The 13,863-nt window shown below is 38.9% G+C and overlaps 1 protein-coding gene across 4 annotated transcripts in view; it reads left to right on the top strand.

Annotated features, from left to right (window-relative positions):
* LOC121954395 (protocadherin-15-like) overlaps positions 1-13,863 on the top strand; it is a 255,337-nt gene that overhangs the window by 76,326 nt on the left and 165,148 nt on the right. For all 4 annotated transcript variants that reach the window (XM_088086315.1, XM_088086313.1, XM_088086314.1 and 1 more), the window contains one exon: positions 3,049-3,167. In XM_088086315.1, the coding sequence (XP_087942441.1) occupies positions 3,077-3,167 (91 nt within the window). In that variant the 5' untranslated portion in view covers positions 3,049-3,076. The remainder of the gene's footprint in view (positions 1-3,048; positions 3,168-13,863) is intronic.

Genomic DNA, 13,863 nt, shown 5'->3' with positions numbered 1-13,863 from the left:
TGTTTTGGTGCGTTGGGTTCACTGGCGGAGAATTTGTTTGGGTGTTTACGTCTGCACGGATTTGTAAGAAAGCAAGTAAATGCATACTGTACAATGTGTGTGAAAGAGAAAGAGAGGGGAATCACTGATAAATGAAGAAATGCTGATAGTATGAGTCACAGATTTTTGATTTTGTCAAACACGCTTTGATATGATAGTGTTGATGCTTGTGAGTCCTCTCCCGTCCCTTTAGCATATGCTATGAAAGCTGATTTCACAGCTTATCGCCTGCTCTGAGAATAAGCCCTGTGAGGAAGGTGTGACTTCAAATAGCTCAGACAGACAGAAGCTAAGAAACCCCTCTATTCCTCTTACTGACACCTCGCTTTCCTCCAGCTCACAGTGGAGGCTGTGTGCTACGGATTTGTGTGTGCAACGCATGAAAAAGCCCAACATACAATCTGCACCTACCTGCTTTGCTTGTGATTTCCACTAGAGCCTGAATAGTAGTATTTACTATAAATCCTGTCTGTCATGTGGATTGAGGCGCCATCATAATGTATGGGGCTGATACAGTACAATGTCTGTGCTGCAGTTTGCTCTGACTGATCCTTTGTACTGGTGGCTTGTGCATTTGTTGACACAAGGTAATAACTTCTGACGAGGATGTTTTCTTTGTGCAGTATTTAAATTCCACCTGATATGTATTCCTTTATGTGTGTGTAAAACGTAAACACACTGTAGAAAGGTACTTTAAAAAGTTTGTCGCGGGTTACTTTGACCATGGGGTCGTTTAGAGCTGCAACGATTTGTCAACCAATTTATTAATTGATAGACAGAAAAATAATGACCAACTATTTGAATGATAGATTAATCATTAAAGTAACAAGGTTCCTGCTAGAGCCTGACTGATAATGGCTTTTTGGGGCAGATGCCGATATAAATAAAATTATGCAATGCAAATACTTGTGAAAAAGATAATGATGGCAGGATATTTTACATTTTAACAATAACCTTTATTGTGAAAAATGACATCAATGCACTGAAACAGAAAACTTCATAAAGAATGTCATAATTATAAGTTACTCTAAATATTTGTTTCTGAATTATGGTCTGCGAAAAAAAGCTTTTCATGTTGATCACACGGAACAACAAACAAACCGTTATTGATACTGTGAGGGGCCAATATTGGTAGATAAAATTGGCTGCCAGATATATCGGTCTAGCTCTAGTTCTTGCATCCCTGAAATTTGTGGAAAAGTTAAGAAATTAGAAAAAAAAGATCAGGCCTGGAAATGGGTTGGAACTAAACAAATGTTTTGGAGAAGTTTTGATTTTACATTGTTTTATAGTCATAAAGATCCCAAAACATGTCTAACATTAGAGTTAAATATTGTTCTTGTATTACTCATTAAAATCTAGTGCTTTACTGCATGTACGTTAAAATGTCACTAGCATTGCTTGATGCATATTGATGGGACCCCTCTTCCATCATTACCCAGGGTGTGCACCCTTGTGGGCTAAAGACAGACGCTGTCACATTGGGAGCAAAAAGTGAAAATGCTAAAAAAGCTGTTACATAGCAGGTTAAGACTTTACAGGTACCTGTATGTTTTGGTCTGGTGTATTGGCCTGTGCAGATAGTTGTTGGCAGGAATGTCTACAAAGTGAGTAAGCAGGTGTGCATCCACAAATACCTGGGAAATGCACATTTAACACTGCATGGCTGTTTCTCCATCTAGGCCTGCCTATTTAAACTACTTAAAAGAAGTCTCGGAAACAGGTTAATGGAAAAGTTATGGAAGCTTTTTGAAAATTCATTTGCGGAAATGTGCGAGAACCCTGTCATAATATTTTTAAGATGATGCTGTTTTCAGCGTTAATTACACAGATTTCCCAGCTTTTCTATGTTTTATATCATAGTAAATCACAGTGAATATCTTTGGGTTTTGGAAACACGACATTCAAAGACATAACCTTGGACTTCACTATTTTTTTGACATTTCCTAAACCAAATGATTGATCCCTTAATTGAGAAATTAATCTGCAGATTAATCAGTAATGAAAATTATGATTATTTGATTATTTTTATTCACCCTGTATGATCTGTGACAAAAAAAGCACTTTAACACAATGCAAACACTACAACCAAAAGCCAACCAGCACATAGCTCTAAAGCTGCATCAGAGGAAATAACAGCTCATACCAGCTAGTGTTGGGAGTTTTATTCATCATTCAAAAGGGAAACCAGAATAGGAAGGATTCAAGACACCAGGTGAATGCTCCGGTGAACAATAACAAAGAGAACAAACAATTATGAACTGTTTCCGTTACAAAGCTTAACTACTATGAAATATTAACTTATATAATAATTTTTTCCCCCTCCCACGCCCTCTTGATTTTGGGTGTTTGTTTGCTTTCCTCACTTCCATTTCTAATGTTGTGTATACTGAGCTAAACTGCAAATCAGATTGATTTCATTCACCGATGGCCATCGCCAGCTCCAACACTAATTCAACATGCTTAGTCAGATGAAAAACAAGCAACAAGAGCCTACCAGCGCCAACAGATGTCCACTGATGGCCTGACATTGACCAAGGGCTGACCATCAGCTTGGTGTGTCAGGGCCTTCAGGGTTACATAAGGGGAAAATGAGCATTACTTGCTTTGAATTCTCCAAGGAATTGTCAGTACAGATTTCACCTGGAATAAATTATCAATAAGTTAGAAATTGTTGCAGTTCTATTCAAATCTGCATGTTTGATAGATCAAAGTATTGTTACATTTCAGAAAATCCAGTCGATTAGAATTAGAGTAATCCAAAAGCAACTGCACACATTCAGATTGATTCAGGTAATCCAGTGGATTATGTTATTTACTGTTAACAAAATTGGATTGCGAGATTACTCCGTTCTTGGAAAATATTAACCTAATGATAATGCTGTGGGTGACTGTGCATGTGTGCGTTGCGTGTGTTTCGGTCACAGCTTAGCATGCGAGGCCTGGAAGGTTTGCTGAGACATGAATGAAAAATCCTCTCTCCTTTTTTCTTTTTTTTTTTATGTCCAGGTGGGCAGGCAATAAGGCTTGACAGAAGATGCGACGGGGGTGGTGGCTTGTCAGATGGCTGGGGACAGGAATGGCAATCCTCTCTTTGCTAACCCACAGCTGGGGCCAGGACACAGAAGGTATGAGCAGCCAGCACTGAGGCCAGCACCCTCAGGCCTTCCCTTTTTCAGTTAACTATAGCTGCACTGCCAAGAGGAAACTGGTAATGTGGAAAAGGCAATGTTTCTTTTCACTGTCAAAGGACCAGTATGGTGTAAAAGCCTTTGTACAACAGCATAACACTGTTGTTTCTGATAAATTATGTGCCAAGCTGAAGTGTGGACCACTTGAAGAATTTCACAAACTCTTGCTAAATGGACTGGAAGTAAAACTCCAAATGATTTTCTAGCTTGAAGGTCTTTACTTGCAAAGTACGGTTATACATTTTGTATTTATTCCCAGGGCATATTTTATATTCTACGTCTATAAAGAGTTTCCTGCTATTTAACGCTGTGTGGTGTAAATGCTGTCTGAAAAATCACACACAGAAATATTTACTGCCATCCACTAACCTGTGTAGATCTGTTATCGCAAAAGATCATGGATGGATTACTGAACGGGCCTAACACGCACAGGCCCAAGGGAACATAGTGTCAGGGGCCCCCCTGGCCTTCACTTGCAAAATGTCACTTAAATTCACACGTACTGACCAGGAAGAAAATTACAATGACCACAAACAGACACAAAAAGGCCACATAGAGATGCAGAGGACCTGCAGAGAGAAACAAAATACTTACAAAATGGGCAAAACAACACAAAGACAAAAAAGTTGCTCGAAGTGGCTACAAAGAGATCCAAATTGACTTCAAAGAGGTGCAAAACAGCCACAAGGAGACAAAAAAAGTTTTGAAAGTAACACAAAATTGCTAACAAGAGATACAACGTGACTACAAAGAGATAGGAAATGACTAAGAGACACAAATGTATCTCAAGGAGACCCACATGACAAAAAAGAGATACAAAACCACTATAAAGTCTGTGTCTTTCTCCTACGTAGGAAAGGTGGTGGGGCCCTTTGCTTATGTGTGCCCAGCTGCCCCACAGTCTAACAATCAGCCCATGCTATTGAAGCATGTTGTGTTGATGGATGTTAAGGATTCTTGTTTTTCATCACAGTCCAAATATGTGATCTTGCTTAAAGGTCTAGTGTGTAGGATTTAGTGGGATCTAGCAATAAGGTGGCCGAGCTGAAACTTCTCCCGTGTGTTCAGCATTCAGGATAGCTCATTCTAAGGTAACCAAAACACAACGATTCTTATTTTCAGATGATTTATACACTAATCAAAATATAGCTATGATTATTACGTTCATTTTCTGCAAATACATGCTCCTAAATCCTACACACTGGACCGCTAAGTCAACTCAAGAAAAGTTTGAAACGTTGCTCTCAGGTGAGCTCTGAAGGCCGTGCAGTATGTTTCTGTACAAATGAGTTTGCTTTTTAGAGTATTCTTCCCATCCTCTCAAATTTACATAATGCTTTTTTTTTTTCAAAAGACATTAGTTAAAGAGAGGGCGTAAATCCAGCTTTCTTCCTGCACAGTTCACTGATTGTGCTAAGAGGATTCTCCTTGTACTTTCATGTTTAAGTTCCCACATTACTGAGGGAATCTTAGCATTTATAGTCTCAACTCACTGACTTTGTAGCAGATGCCAGTTAAAAGTGAATTTCAGCTGTATGAGATTGGCAGTTCTTTAAAGATAGCACTGAGGGGAAGCTGCACATGCACAGAGACTCGCGTCTCTTCCCCCCCGTGTGGCAATATTGCACATAATTCAGGTCAATTTTAAGATCCCAATGTGGTTTCCCTCTTTCTTTTCATCCCTTTTCTGCTTCCCAGCCTTCCTTGACAAGCTCGCTAATGTTAAAAGAATGTTCAGATAAGAATATAATCTTTGCTTACTGTCATTTGAATTAAGATTTTATTTGGAGAGGTTTCCTTCATGGGTTTGTGTGATATTTTAGTCGAGAGATGACTCGCTTTCTGACTGACTGATCCTCTGAAGGTGAACGAGTGCCTTGTGGTTTCCTTTTTGGATAAAGTGTCCCTCCCAGGCTCTGACCGCATTAATAGATAAGTGTTGTTGTGTGGACGGTGGAAGTCATTGACCCAAAACATAACAGCTGTGGATCTCAAGAACATCCCTGTGGAATATGGGTTTGTTGGTAATTTCCTTTACAGCTTGTGAGGGCATTGGTATACTGAGGCATTATTTATTTTGTGTACCAAAGCTTAATATGCAGTTGCTTGACATAATTATTACAGTACTTGTTTTATACATTTATGATGTTTTCTGTTCAATGAAAACACATCTTTACATGGTCTGTTTTGCAGTTCAGAGAGCGAGATGCCTCCTTACTTCTTCCTTTGTATGTAAATCCGATTCAATTTCCTTAAAGTTCTGATTAATATGGCTTATTCGCTTTGCTAGTTGCATTTTAAGGTAAAATATCAGTAGGTGATTTGAGGGGAATTAGGGTTAGTGAATTTTCACTTCCTAGCAAAGCAAAGGCATGACCTGACCTACTCTTCCTCTGATTGGCTAGGTCTCGTTGTCTTTGTTGGTTGGGTTGTTTCGGTTCAGACAAGAGGAGTGGGATTTGGTAGTGTTAGGGTAAAAATGCCAGGAAAAGCATGTCAAAGGCAGATAATACCAAGTGTGGCTGGACTTTGCTAACATAGGAAACGCAAATTTGCAAGTGGGTGACAGCATCCCTCTTATTTGCAAAATGACCCGAATGTTGTCCTTGTTTAACTGCCATCCCACTCCAAGCCCTGGGTCCAGAACGAGATGCCATATCATCCGAACTCAGACCTTTAACCAAAAAATATTGAGATCTATTGAATTTTGATGCCGCGTTTAACTAGTGCAACATTGGTAGCACTTGATTTTGCGGAGCAGGAAACTGACATACTGATTGCATGTGTTTAATCGTCTCACATGATGCTACTCAGCCAATCAAATCTGTGCATTCCGATTCCTACTTATCTTCTCTTTTGAATATGAAATATGAAAATTTTATATATATGTTTTGTTTTGTTTTTTGTCATTTTCTTGTGTTTGTAGGACATTTCATCTTGGCAGCATTACATTTCTTACAAAACATCTATTATTAGTGTAAGTGTAAACAGGGTTGTTAAATCAGTTTGTCTTTTTAACTTTGGGCTGTTTTCCAGAATGAAACAAACAATAAACTCATTCTCATTCATGCTACTACTGCTCTTCACAGCTAACAGCTTTCTTTTTTTTATTTCCTTTTAGCTCAACATGCATGCCTTAATGATGCAAATGCTGGGAGGATAAGGCTTTTAAAGCAACTCTGTTACTTGAGACGGCACAATGCTTTTCAAATTACGCCACATTTATATCCTTCTCATGGATTATCATTGATCTATACCATCAAATGGTTTCCATTCTGATATGATCAGACACTGTCCTGATATTGTCTTGTGAGCGTGTCATGATGGCTGGGTTTCATTGTGCTGATTGTAGTTGTGGCTGCAGCCTGTAATTTCACTGGTTGCAGACAGAAATAATTACGAAGGGGGGCAGCTAGGAATTAGTGATCGTTCCCCTGCATGCAAATGAGCTGTGATTGGATCAGAGTCTGCCAGCGAAAGACCCACAGTGTCATAGTTGTAATGAGGGAGCAGAGGGTGAGACTGAAAATATCAGAGTGAAGGGTGAGGGCAAATGTGGAGGACACTGTCTTCCTTCGCCGAGCTATGTCACCCAGGAACGAACTTGGGTTTGAGGAGGGATTTTCACCTCCCTCAACGCCACATCGCTCATCTTCTCACTCATAAATCTCCCTGCTCTGCTCACCTCAAGGCGCCCTTGGCTTTTGGATCTGTCATCTTGTTTGTCTGTCTGTCTATCAAATAAAAAAAAGCAGCCAGGCATTTATTTTTCATGGCACTGAGCTGCGAAGTGATACATACAGCAGTGGATGTCACAGTGTCTCTCAAGTCCTTATTCAATTAGCAGAGGGACAGTATGAAGCTCTCACTGCTAATTAATGTGAAAGTGGACACAATGTGAGAGAATAGAGTTGACCTTGACAAACATTTGGGTTTCATCAACTAATCAATTAGTTGATTTAATTGAAAAAGCGTGTTATTATCCATCCTTGGGCGAATACAGTGATCTCTTGAAATATACTCTTAGGTAAAGCACAGAACGTATTTATGCATACTGTGTGTCAGTTTCCAGTAATATAATATAATATAATAGCTCACTCAACATGTAAAATAACACAGTGAAAACAACCATTCATTTCTGTATCTTTTAGACAACTATGACCGTTGGTCTCAAGTAATAGGGGGCAGCCATTAGGAAAAATCATGGACTCTAATTTGTGTGTTTCTCCACCCATGCTCCCTCAGTATTTTCCCCCTTAAGTACTTTTCTTAACACCTTTACTGCTTTCATTTTTCATTAATAATCCTCCCCTCCGTGTGTCATGTGTTCATGTCCTCCTCCTTGCCTGGCATCATCTGACTGCAACTCCTCTGTTCAGTTGTCTTTCTCAACAGAGATTAATTTTTGAAAACTTATCAAAAAAAGGTAGTGGTGTGCTGGGGGACTGTCTTTGTCATATAAACTCAAGAAAAAACACAGGTGCACTTGAAGAATGCTTCAACACGTGCAGAAAAAAATAAGGCATTCATGCGTGTACAGAAACAAATGCATTTTAATTAGGTTAAAAATTGCATTTTATGCTTGTTTAGTTACTTCCCATTCCTGCAAAATCTTTTTTTTAAATGCTTGGGGACGCGTGTCATGTTCTACATGGCCTCTTATTGTGATCCACCACTGTCATCCAAATTAACTAACTTTAAAATCAGGATATGGTGACACCCAGGACCAAGTTTATTAACTGTTTGCTTGGTACTTGTTCCCTTTTTGCACCCCGATGAAAACCAAGTGTCGAAACCCGTCTGTGTTTTTGTGCAAATAGCCATGCTCTGAATAGAGGCTTTGTAACCTAATTCAGCTGCATTTGTCCCTGCTCTATGCATGAGTGCCTGAAGTTTGTTTTCCTTTCCCAGAGATCAATTTTTGACAGCACATGTGTAACAGTGTACTTTGTGTCCATTGTCTGTTGCATAAGTGAACACGAGCACTTATTGTCTTCCACAAATAATGAAAGGACAAACTTCACTCCAATGCAGGGTGGACAGATGCACAGTATCCATACCTCTAAATCCCTCCATCGCTAAATCCAGATGTAGGACAAATGTACACACACTCGCACGCAAACATGCTTGCTTGTATTTCTGTGTGAGGTGAGGATTAGTTAATATGCCTGTGGACACTCCTGCCATCAGCCCACCGTTCTCTCACACTATTTCCATCTCTCTGCCTGTCTCCCTCACTTTCCATCTGCACATCCATTCTGACCCACAATTGTTTGTCTATTTTTGGGATTGTCTGATTAGGGGCCAGATGTGCAGACTGTGTCTGGCTGCTGTACGAGCCTGTGGAGTGGGGGAGCAGCGGAGTGACAGGGGGAGGGGGTTTTAATCTGTCCGCCAGTAGGCTGTAATCAGGCTCTGGGCAGCACATAAAGAGAGAGAGAAAGAGACTCTTGGTAAGACTGGGCCTCGTGCTGCCTGGGATCTGTACCAATAGGCCAAGCCTGGGGTTCAGTACCTGGGCATGTGTGCGCTGAACTGTTCAGTGGGAGTGTGATTGCAACCTTTGCCCTCCTGCCTGTGTGGTTAACCTCACTGAGTCACACAGATAGGGAAGTCTGAAGAAGAGTAGAAGGGGAAGCTCCTGCAAAGGGATTACACATCAAGAAAGTAATCCCCTCCTCTCTTCCATTATCAGCCTCTAATGATTAACATGATGCTGCAGGAATTCATTTCCAGCTCCATCTCTGATACCCTTCATCACTGTTACAGTGATGTTACACACTTTTTCCTCCTTCACTCCCTGTCTTCCATTTTTCTTTCCATTCCCTACCAACGTATGCTTCGCCACTTGCGACCCTTAAAACTAAGCACATACACACAATTACAGCCCCACAGAGAGATCCACACTTCTCATGATTTGTTAGGAGAGAGCGAGAGACTTGGAGAGAAAGATGGAGAGAGACAAAGGCAGTGATTGCATTGCTTGTGCCAAACATAGACATGCTGCAAGAAGAAGCAGGCTGCATCGATTTAGCTGTTCTTTTCTGTAAAGTAAGGGAGTGGTGAGTGGTTGAATGTCTATGTAAGTGGAGTGTACTGCAAGAGTTTTGGCCATACACAAAACAGAACTGACTCACATATCCACGGATAGTTTTGATTTGAGTTGGGTTTGGTTTCTTGGATTGTTAGCTGCTGTGGTCCTTATTGGTTTGTAATTGTGTCAGATCTGTTGTCCTGGGGATGTGCAATGGCTAGAGATCAAAGCCACAACACTTTCATGATCATAAAGGAATCAAATTGTTCTATGATTCAGATACTTGGCTTTTGTTTCTTTGCATATTTACAAATACATTTTGCTGTTCAAGTGTGCAAGTAGAAAGGTTATTTCCAGTACGTTCTCACTCCCAACTTCTCTAACGCAGACCTTTGGTCAGTGGCCCATCACGTCAAAATATAACGCTCTAGATACACTCATGTGCCAGTTTTGGACATTCAGGGACAGCATGTCAATTTACACTTCTTACATACATTGTCTCTTTTAAAGGTAAACTTAAGCTTTCACAGGAAATGTACAGTCCCTGGTTGTTAAATGCATACAGTCTTTTTCAAAATAAAAATTTTTTTGGTTAACCTATTTAGATTTAGGCAACAACAGAATATTGTAAGGTAAAAAAAGCAAAAAAAACATTTTGGTTTGGCTTACAATATGTATGTTTGTTACAAACATTGACATACATCAAAAGTAGTAGTATGTATCTGCCCTGTGTTACAGATTCACTCCGAAATATAATGGGTTCATCCTGAGCCCATGCTACAGTTTTCCACTAAGTTTCTGGATAATTGGGCTAGCAGTTGCTGACAAAAAACCAAATTGATCTGAAAACATTACCTCTTTGGTGGCTGTATTAACCAGGGTTTTTTCCCAGTCAGCATCCACAATCATAGCAATTTCACGTATAAATGAACAGACCAACACAATGATAAAGACACTACATATCAGAAAAGAACTGAGGCTCCTATTTCAAAACATGCATCCAATTCTAACACTGTAACGTATATAGGAGGCTGTTGCCTATGTAATAAGTTTTAGTATTAATTATATTTATTTAAAATCTATAATTCATTTATAAATACTGGTTTCTGAATGGCGATTTATGGGAGAGTGTATGAATTCATCAATCTCAAATACTTAACATTCTAGAGAAGATAAAATTAGACACAAGTGTCCACAATGTTATTGTACACAATGTTCTTTTCTCTTGTAGAAATTATGTCTGTAATGACTTTATCTATAAAAAATGTAATTCTAGTGTGCCTGTAGATTCAATTTTCTCTACTTGAGGCCAGACCTATCATGACATATTACTTACATTTATGGAAAACTTACAATGAAAAGGGTGGAATCAGTGACAGAAATACCTATACATTATAGCGCAATCAAATACAATATTTTGTTTGACATATTATGTTTGCTTTTTGTTGAGAATGCATCTTGGAACGCATTATTTTATGGACTTGTAAGAACTTTTAATAGATGCATTTATCTGATAAGCTTGTAACACAGAACAATAACATTTTAAACAAACAACTAATCTACAATAGGAACTATACAAAAATAACTCCAATAGACATTTAAAGGCTTTGAGATGTGACAAAGAAATGACCAGGGAGTATACTCCGAACAAGAAAGGACTCTTGCTGTAAGATGTGAACTGTAATGCACATCTCTGACAGCTAACCCCCATAGACAACTAGCCCTGACTCCCCCTCATTATAACCCAGACTGCTCATCTGTTTTGACCTGCTGCCTGCCCATGAGCAGCCATTACCTGGCAATGTGTGTCACTGGACAGCTGCCCTTTGTCTGTCTCAGCATCCTTTGCCAAAGTGCCAGGACTCACTGGACCTGTCCCAGAATGCCCCTCTATGCCCCTCTGCCCCACTGGACATGGATCCATGCAAAATAAACTATCAATCCAACTGGGAAATTAAAACAGTGTCCCTGTTTGCTCTGTCCACACTCATCCCCGTCCTGGGCTGCCTGCCACCGCAGGGATTAGTGATAACTCTAACCTCCAACCTTGAAGTTTTTTAAGTAGATGCTTGTCAAACCAGAGGTCAGTAGACATTGCCCCCCTTAGGTGGACCACTGGTGCTGTGGCTAAAAGAAGAAAAATGAGCTCATCTAGACTTCCTCGTCCTTGCTGAAGGAGCTTTCCATTTCCTTATCATCACATCACATAGGGTCTGATATTTTATGAAAGGGCAGAAGCATTTATGATTGCATATGGACATACAGTATGAGACGTTTTATGATGAGAGAAACATTGTGTTGAGTTGGCAGTTTGCCATCCATCTAAAGGATGAGAAGTTAGCTTCTACTTTCCTCTTCGTCGCTTCTGCCCTTTCTCGAGAATCTCTTTTTGCCATTTTCTTTTTTTCTTTTCCTCTCCTTCATTGACAGTTTTCAGTGAGTGGCTGCCCACATCCAGAGAGGGCAAGCTTGTTTCGCTGTAGTTCATAAATGTGAAATGATTTTTTCTTCCTAGTTATCTAAATAAGATGCTTCTTATCTCTTGTAGGTTTGTTGTGAAGGTGTGCCGGATTGATTGTGAAATAGCAGCCTCTTGCACCAAAGTGCTTGTTAGGTTAGTCGTTCTTTATATATATATATATATATATATATATATATATATATATATATATATATATATATATATATATATATATATATATATATATATATATATGTTTTCCACTTCCAGGGAGCAGCACTTTGATTTATTGGTTGCTAAGAAGGTGCTTTTGCAGATGAAGCCACAGGAAAGCGCAGGCTATTGAGTTGAGTGTCAGGTAAAAAATGCCTTTTGAAACTAAATGTCAGTGAGCAGAATTCATCTCGCTCCTGCCTTGTTGCTTCAGTTATACTGGGGTCGATGAGCTGCCTTGAAGAGACTTGAATTTCTTGGGAGGTTGTCTATATCTCATCTGTGTCTCATATGAAAAGAATGATGAAAGGCCTATGTATAGAAAAACACATACACATTAGTGATGCATATAAAGCTTTCATTTTCTCCAGTGTAAAAGTGCATAACTTTTTGCTGTTTTTACAGTACTTGAGATTGAGAGTACTTGAGCCACTTTTTGCAGGTCTAGTATTGGACTCAGCCACATTTTTTCTCTGTAGTGTCTTGAAAGAAGAGGTCTTGTAATTTTATGTCAAGACTGGTCAACATCACAACTGCTGGGATAACACTAAATCACATGTGCAAAAAAGAGTGTTGTATAAAGATCGTTAAGTTAATTTCAGCTCCTTAGTGTTTATATTGTTAACTAGAAAATAAAGGAAAATTCCCATACAAAAAATTTACTTCTGCAGTGCCATATTATCATGGTAATTAGGTCACAAGGCAATATTGTTGTGACTTTAAATGTTTTATGATGTTATGAGTACTGATAACATATATTGCAAATTATTGTCTTTTTGTTTAACTGTTGTAACTGTGTAATTATGCCACATCACATGTCCCTAAAGGAAAACCTCATCAACAGCTGTTTTATCCAATGTGATAAAGTTTTCAGTCTGTTCATCTCACTCTAATTATTTTTATTGCAGCAAAATGTAACCAATGGACTGAAAAAAGAAACTGATTTTGTTACTCTAGCAGGCGACCAAAAGTTTGATTTGTATTTTCAATAATATTTTATATAGTTAAAAAACAAAAGATATGTGTGATCATGTATCATTACAGTATTGCCATGCAAAATATCTTGCTACTAAATTATGTTGTGCAGATTGTGGTTTTCCTTCCGCCACTAGTATTTTTACAAGGGGTGGAAGAAAACATTTTTTTAATATGAATCTCCACATCAATTTGAGAAGCACCTGTGGTTTGCACTTTCCACATTTTACTATAGTGTGTCATACAGTGTGAAAAATTAAACTAGTCCGGTCTTTACTTGGCCTCCACCTGCCTTGGTTATGGTCTGGGCTTGGTCTCATCTCACCAAAATTTTGGTCTTGTCACTGTCTCCATAAACTATGGTCATGATTTAGTCTTAGATTAAGTGATCTTGACTGCAACACTGCACTTATTCCCCAAAACACCCTCTAGTTGTTAATATATTCCTACCACTTCATATGCCCCAAAATGGATCTTAACACTGCTTTACATTTTTAATTTATGGAGCCATTATCACTGTTCCTTTAAAATTTTGTATTGTAAAGTTTATTTAAGGCTGAGTATGCATACAAGTCCCCAAATGTTAAAGAGTTGTTAACAACAAACAAGCATTTCATTGTCTTATTTACATTGTCTCATAAATTCTGCTCAGATCTTTATCCTCTTTTTTTTTCTAAATGTCATGGTTTCGCAAGGAAGAATCACAATCACAATTCTACAAATTGATTGAAGCTTGCTTGCACTCGTTTTTCTCCCTGATTCCTCTGCGAGATGAGCAGTGATCATTCTGTAATTGAAGTTTTACGGCTTCAAGTCAACATTGGTAGGTTGATTAGTGAGAACATTTCTTTAGTTGAGAGCAAATTACCCTGAGGCCAAAATTAGAAGGTTTTGATTGTCTTTGGATTAAAACTCTGAATTGTACAGTGCCCTAATTACCTGTTAGTGAT

The sequence above is a fragment of the Plectropomus leopardus genome, chromosome 13 (genome assembly GCF_026936395.1).
Source record: "Plectropomus leopardus strain MGB_pleo_1.0 chromosome 13, ASM2693639v1, whole genome shotgun sequence".
Taxonomy (NCBI): domain Eukaryota; kingdom Metazoa; phylum Chordata; class Actinopteri; order Perciformes; family Serranidae; genus Plectropomus; species Plectropomus leopardus.
Note: the sequence above shows the minus strand (reverse complement) of the source record. Positions and strands in the feature narration are given on the sequence as shown.